General features: G+C 39.1%; 2 protein-coding genes across 2 annotated transcripts; one reads left to right on the top strand and one right to left on the bottom strand.

Annotated features, from left to right (window-relative positions):
- Positions 1–419: 419 nt before the first annotated feature.
- On the bottom strand, positions 420–13,442 carry tapt1b (transmembrane anterior posterior transformation 1b). The gene is made up of 14 exons (XM_040146792.1): positions 13,259–13,442; positions 10,228–10,358; positions 10,017–10,135; positions 8,852–9,014; positions 8,612–8,747; positions 7,915–8,012; positions 7,755–7,824; positions 7,492–7,572; positions 7,170–7,279; positions 4,664–4,723; positions 3,243–3,311; positions 3,075–3,151; positions 2,773–2,945; positions 420–2,403 (listed from the first exon to the last, which is right to left on the bottom strand). Exons 1-14 carry the CDS (start codon positions 13,440–13,442, stop codon positions 2,150–2,152), a joined length of 1,725 nt encoding a protein of 574 aa, XP_040002726.1. The 3' UTR covers positions 420–2,149.
- Positions 13,443–15,599: 2,157 nt separating this feature from the next.
- On the top strand, positions 15,600–17,884 carry clrn2 (clarin 2). The gene is made up of 3 exons (XM_040146809.1): positions 15,600–15,852; positions 17,223–17,402; positions 17,537–17,884. The coding sequence occupies exons 1-3, from the start codon at positions 15,600–15,602 to the stop codon at positions 17,803–17,805; spliced, it is 702 nt and encodes a 233-aa protein (XP_040002743.1). The 3' UTR covers positions 17,806–17,884.
- Positions 17,885–19,014: the final 1,130 nt, after the last annotated feature.

Raw genomic sequence — 19,014 nt, 5'->3', positions numbered from 1 at the left:
AGTCAAGAGTTTTTGATCATATACACCTGTCAGTAAGACTTTAGGGTGTGCGAGACCTATGCAACCAATTTTCCAAGTTGTTACTCTTAATTCCTTTCCAGGTAGCCAGAAATTAATGAACGTCTTACTTGTTTTTTATGACACAAGAAAAATACAAAAACGTTATTTTGCGTTAAAACATAAGATAATAAGTAACATCAATTGAGACAAATACTGTAGCTCTAGTAATAAAACTTAAATTTTGGTTCATGAAGTACAAATTAAGCAAAGAGATATGATTTTTGTAGCTAGCAATTTTGGAATAAGTAAATAGAGCGGCAACTTGAAAACTGGCTGAAATCTTTGATGATTCTGGAAATATCAGAAAAGCAATAAATGTTAAAAGACCTTCAAAAATCACCTGATATATATATATATATATATATATATATATGTTTTTTAAAAACCAAATGTTTAGCACTGTGGCTTGCATGTAATGATAACACATGAGAGGCAAAAATTAAAAAGTTGGAGCTTGGCTGGACATAGCTTTTGCACTTTGCATGCAACTCCTGGCACTTCAGAGCAGACAGTTTTTTGATCTGCTCAACTGATTGAACAGCGCCTCCAGCTATCATCTCTGAGACTGTTTGGTGTACAAGCAATTGCAAAGAGCCTCTTCCAAAACTCAAAGCCAGCAGCTAACCACACCAAAACAATTCCAGCTACCTTTTGGGATCAAACCTTACTTTTCTTGCTGTACAGGTCCCTGGCAAATGAAAATTGCTGGGGTCACTGCTTTCATGTGATTACATTACTATTATTTCCCTCCTTCCTGTTTCTTGTTATGTAGATGTGAGTCATACTTACAGCTGTGTCTTAGCCCTCAGGTATCCTTGACCATTTTACCTGCATATATGCAATCTTCATTTATTCTTCAGATCACTGTCAAGATAATGGTGAAGAACTGGAAAACATGTTAAATCGATACTGGTGTAACACCACGAATTTAAAATGGGACCAAGCACACTGGTACTCCACCAAGACATTTCTTCAGATGAGAGTTTCCAATATAAAAATTACTATATGTCTATTGTTGTTGTAATGATTATCCGGTGCTGCATGCTTGAATGATGAGAGTACACATGAACCATACTTATAAAAAAAATAAAAAATAAAAATCGCTTCAAAACAAGAATTATCTGCCAAACCTGTCTGGCTTGGAGGTCACTTCAAAATAATACATAATACTAGCGCCTTCACAAACAGGCATTGTCTTATCTCAGTGCTTCAGAGTAACAATATCAATACAAATGGCATGATACTAAAACCTGCAAACTTTTATCTGCGTCTAAAAGTCCAAACTGTGTGACCTGAAGATGGAAATAAAAGACAATGCACTCATCCCAGACTGTATGTAGTTTCACTACTGCAACGTTTAACGTGTTGGATTTCAGCTATGGACGTATGGGCTCATCACAGTAACTCAATTCAAAAACAAACCCTTTACATGTTTGTCAGTGCGTGGGTCTGCAGAACGGCTTTGAGATTTGAACAATGTTTTCATGCGATAGTGAGCGTTAATCCTGCAGCTGAACATTTTCATTTTTAGAAAAAATGTCTGAGATTTTTCATAAAAAAATTCATTTGAAATATTAGAATTTCAGACATTTGAAATTAAAATTAAAAAATTAAAAAATTGACAAGCTTTTTTTTGACAAGTTCTGTCTAAAAACAACTCCTCGCTGTACATTTGATTGTGCTTTTGAACACACTTGCACAGTCCAGCTGTCACGTTCCAACAATCACAAAATTTCCCATATGCAGTTTTGTTCCTCTCTTTGTGCTCCACTCCCGCTGCGTACACCAGTTTTTCACATCACTTTCATCAACATGCTTTTCTGCAGGTTGCCGTGATGGCAGCAACCCATCCTCAGAGTCTGCCTGGTTAATGGGAAACGGACTGGACCAGCTGGAAACATATGAAGCTGACTCTGATGCTTGTAGTAACAGCTTTATGCCTTGGCTGGTTTTTTCAGTAATAAATAAATAAATACTCCAGGGGTCAGGTGCACAAGAATAAGTCCGGTTTAAGCATGTTCCATGACTCGTGTCTGATCCCTGAACCTTGCTGTGTTTCCAGGACACTTACTGGTTGTTCCTGTGGCATTCAGTCTATTCGGTTGCCACAGATGGTGAACCGGTCTATCTCCAGCAAGTCTTTCTTGGGCGTTCTGTTTTTGAGTCCGTCTTCTTCCAGTCCTGTGTCAGCGTTGATGATCTTGTCATCATCCTCTTCGTCAGGCGTTGTCAAGAATGTGTCTGAGTCGCTCTTGGGAATTGCGGGGGCAGAGCTCTCTGCCATGTTGGCGGCCTGACAACTGTCTGATGCCAGTGAGAGTCCTCCTTTGTCTGTCGTGGGTTCTGTTTGCGAGAGATACAGAGTTTGATTTTAAGCAGATAAGGAACTTGCTGTGGGTCATGCGAGCGTAATGCAAGTGGATACTGGCTGGTGTTCACGTTAATATGATTTGATAATATGTAAGCGATGACGCGTGAATTAAAAAAAGTCGAAAATGGCTGAACTGTCTTGTCGTAGAATGTCAGTGGAAAGGGACACTGGAACAACAATCTGACAGAGCTGTGAGGGTGGTTCGAGTGTCAGTGGTCGTGGAGAAATCGAGGCGGCAGGTTTGAATTTGTGTAGGGAGCATGTTCAAGATATAATAAGGTGTTAAGTTGTTTTTTAATGTACAATTAAGCAAAGAGAGAAAGAAATACAATGAGTGTTACCTTGCTGTGGTGAAGTGTGAACGTGTTTGGTCCGGTGAGCTCTGGAGTTTGCACGGCTGGAGGCGGCAGAAGGTGGAGGGTCAAAGAGCTTTTCTTCCATGTTGGCCTCTTTGACAAACACACAAGATGTCCCCAGCAGAACAATACTGTTGAGCACTTTTAGAGTGATCATCCTGTTCACAAACACACATAAAAATTTCAAGTGAAAATAGGTACATAGAATTAATAAAAACCTTTAGATATGCAGAGCTAAAAAATTCAGAAGTGTGTTCAAAATTTGGAAAATACAACTTGAAATTTACCCCAAGTAAAACAGCAGCACACACATAAAGGAGAGTGAACCCTGGATTTTCACTGAGCTGGTCACTACCCTGATCAACTGAAAAAGAAACACAAACAAAATGTTAGATTTGTACTGTATCCAATGAAAATTAAATCAATAGCAATGGATATCATAAAGAGTGACTGACCAGCAGAGCTAAAGGAAGGGGGATGAAGCCCATTCTCCTCGATACTGAGTCACTGTAGTCTGTGTAGGCCTGGGGACACATTTAACACATAATCTCAGACAGCATCAAAAAGCAGCATTATTCTACTTTCTAAACCAATGCATTAATCAGTCCACAACCCTTTTAAATCAAATTATTACATATCAAATAAGGAAAGATGAGTGGACATTTCCGCAAGATTGAAAGAAATCAGTTTTTGCTCATATTCGGTCTTTAACAAAAAAATATTTAGTTTATGATCCAATGTTATAAGTAGAGTAGAAAAGGCATTTGCAGAGTACATAATGACATAACGGGAAAACTCCAGTGGAAAGAAGGTGTAGCAATATGACAATGCATATCATGTGAAAACATAAATTTGTCTACCGTCTTTTGCATCATTGTGATGAAGATTTTGATTGATGAAGATGAAGATTTTTAAGATACGTCCTTTACCGCATTAATCAAAAAAAACAAACAAAAACAAACAAAAAACAAAAGACATTTTCATGTGGCTATTTTGTCTATAATACCATGGTGGAATTGACAGCTCAATGGCATTGCAACTTAAAGGAATAGTTCAGTATTTAGTGCAATAGGCTTATTAATTTTTTTCCCTACAGTAAGTCACTGTGCCCAAACAAGAAATAGTCAGGCATACAACCCCTTTAAAACCTCAAGTAATTGCTTCTACACTTTGGTTTTTGTATGGAGTAAACAAACAAGAAGTAACGTATTAATTAGTGAGCTGTAGAGGTGCTGGCAGGTGTGTCTTTAACCTCTGGACAGAGACAGGCTAGCTGTTTCTCCCAGGTCTTTGTGCTAAGCCAAGACAACCAGCTGTAGCTTCATATTTACCGCACAGAAATATGAAAACTTCTCATCTAACTCTGACAGAAAGAAAATAATCATATTTCCAAAAATATTGAACTATTCCTTACAGGCACAAGTGTTTATCCATTTACTTGTGTATATATTCTAAACTGTGATGGAAGATTGTATCCATGATGCCCACCCCTTGTTAAAATTCTCTCAAACCTTTATGACCCCTGACTTTTACCCCCGCAGTTAAAGAATTTACATTCATAATGTCAATTTGAATATGGCATAATCCCACCTCGGCAGCTCCGGGATGGGATTATGTAGGAATGGAGATATACAGTATTTCAAAACATTATTTAAAAATGTATTATATCTAAATACAGTGTATGAGCCAACTAAGAGTACATCACTTTTGTTACATGCGCTACACTGTAAGTCCAGGAAGGCCATTTAATTTAGTCCATCTGATGAAAACAAAATATATCAAGATATTTTTGGGGGGAGCACTTCGAAAGTTTGCCTGAAACTTGCATTACGGTTTGGTGGTGACAAAGCTGATATTTCAATTTATTTTTGCTCACATTTTTCTGTCGACTGCTGACAAGGTCAAAGGCAAGGCTGGCTCGGTATTCTCCGTACACCTGGGAAATGACAAAACACTTGTCAGCCAAAGTCGAAACATCTAAATATCAAACAATTATGCAGTTACTGAATTACATGGAATTAGCAGAGGATATCCAAATAATACAAATTACAGACGACTAATAAACGGTTTCCGAAACTAAAGCTGCCTGTTGGAGTGACATAAATATATCTGTCTATTAGTTGGTGTTGTGGATAAACGTAAAATTACAAGTAGGGGTGGTAAAGATGAGGCAAAGCGAAATCAGTTAAAGTCAGTGTAAAAAGATAAAAAACAAAAATGTGCACAAATGGATTCAATGAGAACAAGCATGGATACACAAGCGCTTGAACGCTAGCTACATGTGAGTGATGTTTGTGTGATTAGGTTGGACAGTTTGGAGATAAAGGGGTTAATCCCTTCCTGTGGGGTCGGTATCCGTTACATAACCATGGTTACAACTCAGGATGAGAACTCTGATATGACAGACTGTCTGTAGTGGGGTGTTCAGGTATGGGATTGGGTGTGACACAATGTGAAAGAGAGAGAGAGAAAAATCACCACCAGTTGGTAAGACAGACAAACACCAAGTGTACGTAGGTTGAGTGGGACAGAACAGGGAGAAAGACGAAATCAGGTCCGGTCTGTTGAGCCTGAAGTTTCATTCTTGATCTTTGAAATAGTGGGACAAGATAATCATAACTCATGGTCCACTTACTAGCTTTTTTCCTGAGCTTTCAACTGCATCTCAGGGCCTTTTCATACCTGGAATTAACATGCATTTTGGGTGATCCGATCACAATTGTACAGCTCTAAGTACAGGTGTGAATGCACCCAAGATACACTGAGCATGCATTTGAAATCCAATCACTCAAACCACATTTGGAGATGGTCTGGGCTACATATAGCCACAGTCTTAAGAGTGTGAATGCAAATGCATCCTGGGCCACAAAAAAGGAGCACCTACAGTTTCATAATAAACTGAAAAATATTCTTACACTTTTCACAGTGTTTCCCATACAGTGATTTATTTGTGGCGGCTCACTATAATATCAACATTGACCGCCACATACTGATTTTCTATTTTTTTACTACTTCAATTTCGTAAAATGTTATTTCGCTGTTGAGCTGCGTGTAGCGTATTATTCATTTAGCCCCTCCTTTCCTCGCTCTGTCTCTCTCTTTCTGACACACACACACACACACACACACACACACACACACACACACACACACACACACACACACACACACACACACACACACACACACACACACACACACACACACGACTGGACAGTCTGTCATAGTTGGACTGGCTAAAAACAACCACGCACTTGGTCTTTGTAAACTGAAATAATATATGTGTTCATTTGCATATAGAGCGGGCAGGTGAGATCCGATCACAAGTGGTCCATCGAGATGCATGTGGAGACAAATTCTAATGCCATGTGTGAACTGATGCACTCAGAGTTGTCCACTTGTGATCGGCTCACCCGAGACGCATTTTAATGCCAAGTCTGAACAGGGCCTCACAGTCTTCATGAGTGGATGAAGTTCACTCAGTTTCAAGCACACACACATCAAAAACTAATCAGTGTCATTATAAAGGTACAGTACTAGCTACTAATCCCCTGTGACCAACTGCTGCAGTTTGAAAACTGCATTCCTCCTTCTCAGGGTCATAAGTCAGTCAAATGTGAAAACACAGACATGATACACGTTTTCAGATACAGTGTGACTTATACTTTCCTAGTACACCTCCAAAAGTCCATAAATATACTTCATAGAAGTCAGAGAGAAAAAAAAAATTCACAGAAAGCAAATCATTCCTTATAACTCCAGAACTTGCCTGACAATCATGTTTGTAAGTTTTTTATCTACACTATCAATATTTTTTGACATTACTAAGGTTCATAATGTCCCATCAACATGGTTCTTAAATTGCTGGAACACCATCACTGTCCTCTATCCATTTATTCACAGATATACTACAGTTGTTGGACACAGACAAACTTAACAATTTGACCTTGCACAAAAATATTTTCTTTTCCTAAAAAAAACGTTTCCTAAAAGTTAGATAGTAAAACTCACATGAACAGTGATGGCATTTCTGAGTACCCCAACTTATTCTGAAAATAACAATACATTGCATGCCTGGCTAATAAATGTAGTGACTCTGCTAAAAGCCTGTAAAAAAAATAAATAAAGAAAAAAAAAAAAGCAAAAAAGCCCATTAACTTTGTAAATTCCATCCGTGAATGACAACTATAAGATGTGATTTAAAGCACTGAAAAAAATGGACATGGAATTAGATTATTTTTTCTATTAAATCTTCTCTTTGTGGTGGACAGTGTTTCCAACAACAAACAACGTGGCTTCCTTAGTTGCCACACTCACAGCACTACAACCTCATGGATAAATTGTGAAAGTACTGTATGGAGTACTCTACTGTAAGGACTCACGTCAGCGCTGATGTCGTTGAATTTGGTGATGAAAGCGTGCTTAACAATATCCACAGCAACCTCTGAGGCTATCACCATAAGTACGTCAGGAAACAGCACCCACAGGTGGTCTAAAAACAAACACATAAAAACTCATCAGTGTCAATATTCAGTGCAATACTAGTCATAATGTAGATGAGAGTCAGTGAAAGTTAAATGCCGAAGTACACAGAGCCGACCCAAGGATGGACCTATGAGGAGCAGAGGGGTGTTCACATCTAACTGTCGTATAGATAAACCAGCTGTGTAGTTTTCAGTATGTGTACAGCACTGTGTTAGTTACCAGGGTTCCATGAAAACTGCTCCATGTTTCTCAGACAGACAATGAGCAGGAGGAAGAAGTTGGTGAACCTCTCTTTTATGTCTGTGGGTAACAAACAAATCAATCCTGGATTAACCTACTTTGTAGTCACTGCAGCTGAGTTTGATTCCATAAATTTTCCTTGTACTAAATCACCCAGTTCAAAGGCTGAGGTACAAAATGTCCACAAACCCCTGAATTTTGTGGCACACATTTGGCTGTTTTACATATCATTCCCCACTTACCACTGTTTGACATCTGGAAAAGGTTGTTCTTTTCAAACTTCTTAAACACACTTCCTTTGATCTCCACAAACTGCAAGAAAAACAAAAAATATCACGACCAAACTCATGCTGCTGCATGCATGTTTACCTGAGTTATTATGGCTGTGTGCATTATACTCACGTTGTTTGACATCATGATGGTGAGCAGAGATTTGTTGTGAGAGTTGCAGGCTACGTTGAGAGTTGTGGCCTGAACCATGATGAGGATAGCATGGAGAACTAGATACAAACATGTTAGGGAAAAAAAGAGTCCACTGAGGACTACAGTAAAAAACATCTTGCTATGTTTTTATTCTGATATTGACCTAATATGCACAACTAGTTTGAAGTAAAGCTGTGTAGGGTTGCAACTAGTGATGATTTCATTATTGACTAATATTGATTATTTTCAATTAACTGACTAATTGTTTGGTCTATAAAATGTCTAAAATTGTGAAACATTACCATTAGATTTTCATCTTAATTGATATCTTCAAATAACTTGTTTCATCCAACCAACAGTCCAAAACCAAAACATATTTAATTTACTATCACAAAAGACTAAGAAAACCAGCAAAAACTCAGTTTAGAAGCTGGAAACACTGAAATCTTCCCCTCATTGTTGGATTAGAGACATTTTCTACTTTAAAATGGAAAAAAAAAGTGATGTGCACTAAGAGGTTCATCTGCCAGTTTTAAGGTGACATATGCTGAAAAACGAACCTTCCTGCCATGTCAGATTGACAAATATATTTTATATATCTATAAATAAAATAAATATATATTTATAGATACACCGACTGGCAACAACAACCACAGGTCCTTCGCAGTGAGGATACAGACGTAGAGCACGGCCATGAGGAAGTGGGGAATCACGCCAATGTGCGCTCTCTTCTTCTCCTTTGGTTCGGTGGCTGTCCAGTACAGAGCATCTAGGATGTCCTGGCCAAATGATGAGAACAGGCGGTCCGCTACCTGACAACACAACAAGAGAAGGACGTGACGGGGTAAGAGAGTAATGAGTGGGTGGCTGACTGTAGAGTACAATCAGAGCACTAAGAAATATTATCTGAATGTACCTCTAACATGTTGTAAATGATGTACAGTTTGATGACAGACTGTCCCCTGATGAGGTGGTACATCATGGCATAATCCACGTATCCCATCATTGAGTAACACAAAACCATAATGAAGCCTTTCAGCACATCACACACTTGGGCTGGCTGGAGCAGGCGGGACCCACTAAAACACACACACAAATTGCAGATAAAAAAAAAAATTCACGGGAAAAAATAAATAAATAAATAAATCACAAAAATAGCAGGAGAACAGAGCAATAGGATGCACGTTATTACAATTTGTGTAGTGTGACTAGTCAAAGAGGGCTGTACTGCCCTCTAGAGGTCAAGAACGGAAATGCAATGTCTGTCTCTGTTTATAAATCTAGATGTTGACATGCAAAGCTATTCATCAAATCTGCATATATTTGTCAGTTTGAACCATGGCTGGAACTAACAATTATTTGCATTATCAATTTATCTGTTAATTACTTTTTCAATCATTTTTAATTGTTTGGTCTATTAAATTGAGAAAAGTGGCCATTACAATTTTGCAGAACACCAGGTTTCTTCAAATTGCTTGTTTTGTCTGATCATCTGCCCGAAGCGCAAAAGATATTGAATTTAAACAGATAATAAAACCAAGAAATTTACCAAATCCTCACTTCTGAGAAACTGAGAGCAAAGAATGGCTGAGATTTCTGCTTGATAAATTACTTTAAAACCATTGACTATCAAAATAGTCGTCAGTTAATTTTCTGTTGATCAACTAATTGATCAATTTAATAGTAGTTTGTACAGCTGTACAAACACATCCAGAGGAAGGGTGCATTCTTCTACATAACTTTTAACTACACAGAAAAATAGACATCTTAAAAGCATCATCTGAACATGACATATTAAATTGTTTATTATAATTTTGTAAAAACTGCATCAGAGAGGTATGGATTCAACTCTACTAGGATTTTTTAGGTCTTGAGGTTTTGAGGTGGTTTGTAATGATGGTGTACTGGCTTGAAATATACTGTAAAGTGTACATAACACAATTCAATTCACACTAATTGTCAATTGTTTGAATAAAGCTTATATTCAGGAAAGGCTTTTATTGATTAATCGAATACTGATCATCAACGTGCCCAAAACGATTATGGAAACAGCTTAAAATCGTGACATGTGTGAACTGTACCTGAGGCCACAGCATGGCAACGTGAGGAGTCGTAAAAGGGCCAGAATCACTCTGAGGGGCAACAGTGTGAACACGTAGAGAAAGGCATCAAGACACAGGAAGAAGCCGAATGTCATCAACTAAAGAGAAAGAGAGAGATAGAGAGGAAAAATGCATTTATTTATTTTTGACATATTTATAATTTCCCAGTGTGAAGGCTTTGTGTGTTTACCTTCTCCAGCTCCTTGGGGATGCGGAGGCAGGTGTAGACCCTCTCTCTGCGCTCTGTGTATTTGGCCTCATTGTGTTCCAGGAAATAGCCTCTGGTAAGCTCAGTAGTTACAAATCTGAGCAGAGAAAGGTCTAGAGATTCACAGGGACAGAGAAAAAGCATTGAAAAGTCATAAAAAAGTCGCACTGTCAACATCACCTGGCTAATATAAATGAACTTCGTCCTCCAATAACGTCCTCAACACACACCTTTGTGATAAAAATAACTACCATCGTAAAATCTTTGATAACTTAATTTGGAGTTTACCAGTGGCTGACTGTTTGTGCCTTTCAACTGTAAGCAAAAAGGACTCCTTAGCTAATAATCAGCCAAGCAATTTAAAATTAATATTCACCAAAGCCCTTAGAATAAGAATTAGCTACCCTAAAGCCAAACCCATGGGCAGTAATCTGCTGCTATAACAGCCTCCACTCCTCTGGGTACCTGGCTGCAGGGATTTGCTCCCACTCAGCCACAGGAGCATTAGTGAGAATGGCCATTAATATTAGCTGATAAGGGCTGGGGTTGACAGGGGCAACGTTATGCTTGTACATGATATGAGTGTGTCAATGACATATGGATAGGGGTTACATTTTATAGGCACATAGAGTATACACCCATTCTATGACAAGCCAAAATTCCTGCTATGAAAATGGAGTCTTCTGACTTCTGCATAGTTAGATCCAGCAGTGCTACGTTGCTGATGGGCAGTGGTGGAAAAAGTACTCAGATCCTTTACTTGAGTAAAAGTATCAACACCACAGTTTCAAAACACTCCATTACTGCATTACAGTACTGCTTTCAAAATCCTACTTAAGTAAAAGTATTATCAGCAAAATAAACTTAAATTATCAAAGTAAAATAACTCCTTCTGCAGTAAACTGTCCCTTGTGACTGACATATGAATGTATCTGACATTATGATTCTTAATACTGATGCATCAATTTGAAGGTATCATTTTATTGTTAGAGCTGCTTGAGGTGTAACCAGTTTTAACTATTTTATATGCAGTTAACTAGTTTAGTCCAATGGTTCCCAACCGAGGGGTCATGCACTCCAAAGGGTCACCAGACAAATCTAAGTGGTCATCAGATGATTAATGGGACAGGAAAGAAGAAAAAACAAAGTTCTGCTGCAAAAATCTGATTTTAGTTTTTAGTTCAGTTTGTTTAGTTAAATCAATGCAGTCTAATACACCAGTCCAGCAACAAATTCTCTATTCATTAAGGTTATAATGTTCAGTTCTTTTTAAACTGTGTTAAAAAAGTGTGGATTCAACTGTATGATCATTTTGGAGGATGCACTCTGTGGTGCTGTTGAGTTGTATTGAGTTATGTTGAGAGGTGTTTCTATTACTTGTCCATCCCATTTAAATCAATGAGGGCAGGCTAAATAACACTTATTTAACACATTTTCAACAAAAACTGATAATCATAACCTTCATGAAGGGAGGATTTATTGCAGGACTGTTGTATTAAACTGCATTGGTTTTAGCTAGGTGTACCTAATAAACTGCCAACTGAGTGTATTTTTGTTTGAATTGTGAGTTTATACCTCAACATGGATATATTTTCACATATAAAAGGAAAAGGGAAGCATGTCTTCTTGTATCACAAAGCCAAAAGCTCAAAAACCTGACATTGAACATACTGTATTCGTGTTTTCTGAATTAGAATCAACCCTACCATGCTATGAGCTTAAAGTTTTTTTTCATGTAAAATCTTTAAAAATCTTAATGTTAAAATCTTCATCTGAAAAGTAGTTTGTTAATTTGTCTGAAAAGTGAGTTTCTAAAACTGTCAGATATGTGTAGTGAAGTGTGATTATAGTAAGTAAAGTACAACCTCAAAATGATACTTTGAGTACTTGTAATTAGTTACATTCCACCACTGCAGTCGGTACTACCAGTTATAACAAGGGTGCATATAACACAAATCAGCTACATAACGTTACTTTAATCCATCCTAGTGTTTGACAAACAGCGTTTGAGGCGGTAGCTAGATGGGGCGTTTTTCCGGGAGAGACGACACTGTGTGAGGTGAAAGGGACAGGTGCATGCACAGCAGAAACGTTAGTTAATGTAGTGAGGCCTGCTTATCAACGCGATTAAAAGTTGCAGCAGCAGCAATTAAGGTAGCAAAACTCCTGTAAAACCCTTAGCGCCCGATTGCTACAACTTGTGTCAAAAATCGGAGTCATAACTCAGTCGAATCCGCACACAAAGATATGACAGACATACTTTTAGAATCATTGTGACTTACACTTAAAGATATTATTATATATCATTATGTATACTGCAAATAAACGTCCGTAAATCCGCTTAGAAATCAGAGAAAAATATGTTTCTGATAACTGCAGAACTTGCCTGACAATCATCACTTTTTAAAATTTTTGTCAGTCTCCAAGTAATTCATTGAAAGTTATCGGTACATCCAATGATACACAGTAACCAGGAACTGCCAACACCAGATTCGGCGTGCTTAATTTTCCAAAACGTAAACAAATATAGGCTAAAATAAGGGGCTCAATTTGTAGCCCCCATCTTAACTCATTGAGTCCGCGGCAACATTATACTTTGTATATCTTTACCTATAGCTGTTAATATAAGTGACGACTTTTAACGTTTAAATAATATACATGTATATAGGATGCAAAAAAATATTTTTTTCTTAAATGGCCTACTTTCCGACGATTGGATGGATTCTAGGCTCTGACTGGGCTAATTTTTGTCGGTCAAATCTGGTAACACCGAGCAGCGCCCAAAGCCGCACAGACTCAACTGACTGAAATTGCAACTGCGTGCTCAAGCAACATAATGATCACAGATACCCCCCCACCACCACCACACACCACACACCACACACACACCGTGCAGTAGCGTTTTCTAACCCTAGCGGGTTTGCTTGTGAGTAAATAAAAAAACAAAACAAACAAAAAAACACAATCACTTCAGCAGCTAGCTTAGCTCTGTCAAACCGCTCTTTGCTCTCACCTGACAGGTTGCGTTTCTTTGCCTTACTGCCGCCATTTTTATCGCTGAACCGCAGCGTCGCCGTGACTCCGTCCTTCGCCTTATTCTCCTCGCTTTTGGCAGCCTTTCCGTCCTTCTCCCTGTCCGCCTTCTCCTTCTCCTTCTCCTTCTCCTCTCCCAGACCTGTCGACAGCGAGTCCGCCATCTTCGCCAAACGGTTTCAGCTGCTGCCTGGGAGACTGACATCTACGTCACACGCGGTGACGTTGTCACGCCCTGTAGTGTCGCTGCATCGCCAGCGGGTGTCGCCAGAAGCCCAGTGAGTCATTTTACACCTCCTTAAATTGATTTGTCAGAATAAGACTACAATAATTATACAATCAAAATACCTCAATTGACAAATTTTACAATAATAATGAAGTAACAAAAATAATAGCAATAAATAATATGAAATATATAAACAAAGTAAAGTGCTCCTCTGACACTGTTGACTTTTTTTTTTTTTACCAGTTGCTGCTTTAAAAAGTCCCTGTAATGAGATTATTTGGACAAAAATGAATGAATGAATGAATGAATTAACCTCTGCAACCTCATCTGGAAAATTTTAAACACTTAAATGTACTCAGGTGGAATTTGCTTAACAGTATAATCAAATTAATAAATCAATTAGTTTGTGGTCATTTGATTAATTGTAAATTTGGCAATAATACTAAAGCATTTTATAAAAAAAAAAAAAATGATATGGGCATCAAGGTGGCTCCTGCTTTTTTTCCCCTTATCTTCAGACCCTGTCTCATGGATGGACCTTTGCCAAAAACTAATTTTAGTAACTTATTCTTCATTCTAGCAGCAGGAGCACTAGTTGGATTCAAAGCTTTGGATTCTAAACTGAACCTGATGACACTGCGTATGCACCAGGGTATACAATAGATGCGGCCAGATTAACCTGCTTTGCAGCCCTGGGGTAAAAATCAACAGCTGGACCCCTTTTAACCCCTTTGTTACACCCTGGTCTGAACATTGTGCGTTCCTGTGATGGAATATTCACATTTGATGTGGTAATTTGATCAAACACATATACTTTTGTATATGCATCAGGTAAGCACAGTATCATTATCATCTTAGAACTTGGTTTCGACTCAGGGATCTTTCTCAAGACAGGGTCTCAAGATCAGGAGCCACTTTAAGGTCCTTATCATGTATTGTGCTTTGGTTATGCACATTCTCATATTCAGAAACAGACTTACAGTCAGCCCAGTCAAATAACCACAGTTGCAGCTGCATTTCCAATCAGGTACTAAGTCATTCAGAGATATAAAAATAACAATATAAAAGTGACATATTGACAATATAAAATAACGATATAAAAGTACCGAAATTTAAAATATAACATAACAATAGTGATATAAAATACCAAAATATAAACATCAAAATGCTGTAGCAGTTTTATAGTGGCTTAAGAAAAAGTACTGTAATAAGAAAAGATGTGTAAATGTGGGTTGATATAAACTTATTGCACCTTTAGTCTCTTTATTAGCCTTTATGGAGCCTACAATTTTTGTGCATTTTTACTTTATTTACATGTTTTAATGCTTGTATATTGCACTGCACATTCTGTGAATAATGTAAACTTGCAGCTATACAATCGGGTTATCTGTAAATAATATAGTGGAGGAGAAAGTACTGTATCACAAAATAGAGAAAGGTACCCAAGTAAAACCTCACGATTGTACTTAAGTACAAAACTTGAGCAAAGGTACTTTAGAGCACTGGTACGCACAAGATAGACCTAAATGAGTAAGCGGAGCATGCTAGGAACCAGATATGAGATTTAGGACCTTAAAGGCTATACATGCTAAACCCATTGCTGCCATAACCTGACCTTTAGGGTGTGTGTTATAATGGACCACATCTGTCATTCTGACACAATTAACTATGCTCACATGATTTTACGGCCGCAGTCAACACTAAGGTCACCGATCAGATGATGGATTTCCCAGCTCCAAATACCCAGTCGCAAAGGTTAATTCATCCGCTGTATAAAGAGAAGGGTGTGTGTGTGTGTGTGTGTGTTTGAGCGGGAGCAGAAACCGGGCGCACAGCGCGGGGATAGGGTTTCTCCCGGTAAGAGATCTCTTTGACCGCCATAGATTCGGTTTCTCCTCCCCTGGGACTCGGGCGTCATCGCGTGCAAAATTTCACCAAGAGAAACAACTTTTTTCTCTCTCTCTTTTTTTTTGTCGGATTATGATTTATTTTTACTTTTCAGACTACAGAATGAACTCATGGTGATCGCCGAGCGCGCTCCGCGGTCGCCCCCCTGCGTCGTGTTACCTGCCTCGGGGCACCATGGGCTCGTAAGATGCCTTCCCTGTGGAAACGGGTAACGTTCTCGGTGGCCTCGGTGCTCTGTGTCGGCTCGGTGGCCCTCTTGGTCGCGGCCCTGTCCACGGAGCGGTGGGTCGCCGGGCGGATCCTGTGTAAAACCGGGGCGGAGATAGTGAACGCGTCCCATCCGGAGCTGGACCAGTTCATCGGGGACATTTATTACGGCTTGTTCCAGGGAGGAAAGAGCAAGAAGTGCGGGCTCGGGAAGAGGCGCTCCAAAATATTCAGTAAGATCCAAAACAGCATAGAAGTCCTCTACCTCTCTGCTCGGTCCTGTTGAGACTTACACCCGACCTCCTATGGAGACCCGAAGGGTTTAAAACGTGATGTAGCCATTATGAAATCCACACTAGTTATGTGCATGAAGATAAAATGTGTGATATCGCCACGAAAAGGTGGAATAATACAATTCATTTGAAAAAAAATGTAATTGTCTGTTTAGTTCCTCATCAACTGCTGCATCGAGAGCATTATGAGAGTTTAGCAGAACAAGTCCCCGAGATCACAAAGAATCCAAAATTACCAAATATATCAGGCTGAATTTGGGGGAAAACTCTGTATAAAACGATGCACAAGACAGGCAGAATATTTCCAGTTGATGAGGTTGTGCAGCGATAAACACAGTCTTGGTTTGAGTATTTCATATAAGTGTAAACATATGCTAATATATAATAAATATAATATAATATATATAGCTAATTCACTGAAGGGTTTCACAGAATATATATGATACTGTCAGACAGTGGAATAAAAATAATCTTTCAAACCTTAAAGCTACTGAAGGTGAAACTGTACGCTATTAACATCTTTACACATCAAGTACACATACACACGTGTTGCTTAGAATGGAAATGAGTTGCCATGTTTCTCTAATACTTATCATTTATTTTATATTGCTTGTCTTTTAAATACCTCTTCTAGCAATTTTTGCTTGACATCAACTCCATGTTAACCGTAAGAAAACATGAAAAACTCAACATAAAAAAATTTAACGTAGGTATGAGGATGTACAAGAGACACACCTTGCTGCTACCACTACATGTGCTGCAGACATTCAGGCATGCAACTGACTTAAATGCCACAATGCAAACAACTTTCAAATTAAAACATCTGATTGAAATAACATTGTATAAAACATGATTCTGTCAGCACATAAATACAATTACCAAACAGCAGGGTCATGCTCCAACATTTGGAAAATGTTTAAAATATGCTCAAACTCGACATTAGATCTTTTGAGTCTGAGGACATTATCGTTCATTATTTCTGACAGTGCCACACACGTATTGGTGCTGTTCAGGTGGCGTACGACTCCACCCTCTCGTTCAAGTTTGAAAGCTGTGCGAAAAGCACCAAAACAGACAGACTGCATCTACACATTACACTCACCTGTTCACCTTTTCACGTCAACAACCTTCCCACTTACTCCCTGTCCCTAGTATCTACACATGCTCTATTTCTGGATGCTGCCGAGAATAACATTAACATTGTGGCCACTGAGTATTTCTTCAGTTTTCGTCTTCATCTGGACTCCTACAAACCAGCTCACGGGGCTGATAATGTGTGTGTTTTTCTCTGTTTCTGTCTGACTGTCCAGTTTTCCCAAAGCTGGTACGAACATTGAACGCTGGCCTTCACATGATGGTGATCCTCTTCTTGCTGGTGGCCATTGGCTTCGCTCTGGTCAGTCTGTCTTTCTGTATTTACAATGCACGCAAGGTTCCCTACCAGAGCATCAAGGGGCACAAAGGACTCTACCTGTGGAACGTCATCGCTGGTATGTGAGGGGACTTTGTCTTATCTCCTTCCCTCAAGTATTGCTTTGTAGTTGCCTTTATCCCAGATCTTGGCTTTTGAGAAATCTATTTATCTCTCCCAACACGCGTTGTACTTCTTTTCCATATTCTCCAGCGGTTTTCGGTGCCCTGGCTGTTTTGTGTTTCCTGGCAGCCGTGAGGCACCACAGTCTGACCGAGCGGGTGGCAAACTATCAGGAGAACCTCTTCGTCCTCGTTGTCCTGGATGACAGCCTGGACTGGTCCTTCTGGTTGGGTGTAGGCAGCATTGCAACTCACTTTGCTGTCTGTGGAGCGGTTGCCATGAGCCGGATCAAGCTGCCCAAACCGGAGATCAAGAAACCCGAAGAACCAACCATCTCTGCTCTGGACCTGCTCTACTGAAGGATCGAACAAGGAGCATCATGTTAGCACTTGACATCATTTATGGTTGGCCCCTGGTTGTCAGAGCAAACCACTGACTGACATTTAGCAGAGTGGAACCAATACTGTGCCAGTGCCCCTTTGCTTTGTAGGCTACATGACTATATATATATCATTATATATCATTATATAATCATAATTTAGCCCCATGACTGGTTTTTACATAAACTGACACTCGACAAAACAAATTGATTTGTCAGTGAGAGTTATCTGCACAAAAGTGTTGACTTGCTTCCTCAAAACGCTGCCTGGGCTGTAAGGTAACTGTTCGAAATGATGGGGTGGGTTACTCTCTTGGAACAACGGAACAGTCAAAGCCAGTCCAAAATCTCAAATTTGCCTCTGAGGGCTTTACTCTCAACAGCAGAAGAAATCATCTATCGTTGCGTCCTCAATTCAGAAGACTGAAAAAACCTTTCATGGGAAAAAAAAGGAGAAACACCAGGAAGAGCAACAGAAAGGAGATTCCTCTTCCATTACAGACAGGCATGCAATAGAAGATACAGAGTAGTATGAAGGAACAGAATAAGAATATACTAATGAACACAAATAAAACATGAAGTAAATGGTGAGCTAAATAAGATAAGAATTTCAATGTAAAAATGTATGGATCGAGAGGACGATGAGCAACATCCGGGTGCCGCCAGGCACGGGTAGCATGTTGACCACAAAACTTTCCTCTGTAACACGAAAAAAATGATGATTTTGTTGTTTCAACAGATGCACACAAGAAGAATACATTTATCTGTCAGGAGGAACAATGTAATCAGCTGTTGTTTTCAACATGTGTCCCTCTGAAATGATGCCAAGCAGTCAGAGTCTACATCACCAGAGGGCTCACAGCACACAGGCGAACACAGGAGACACTGATCCTCCTGACAGAGACAGTGGACAAGTCAGACTCACAACCAAACTCAATACAGATTTTACACTATTTATGGCAAATGGCTACAAATATCACGTCGATGCTTTCTTGTAGTTTCAAAAGCTACTAACAGTTGTGGTCACAGAAGAAGGCTGACAGTAATGGCAGGTCTTCAGGTCTATTTGCTGCTTCAAAGGATTAAGATTGAACTGAATAATCCTCGTCCGCATTAATGGACTCAAACAGACTTGCATCCCAAAATCGACTTTTGAGCTTTTGACATCCAGTGCTGTATATTCTGTCTA

The sequence above is a fragment of the Xiphias gladius genome, chromosome 15 (genome assembly GCF_016859285.1).
Source record: "Xiphias gladius isolate SHS-SW01 ecotype Sanya breed wild chromosome 15, ASM1685928v1, whole genome shotgun sequence".
NCBI classification, from domain to species: domain Eukaryota; kingdom Metazoa; phylum Chordata; class Actinopteri; order Istiophoriformes; family Xiphiidae; genus Xiphias; species Xiphias gladius.
This window is presented reverse-complemented; position numbering and strand designations above follow the sequence as displayed.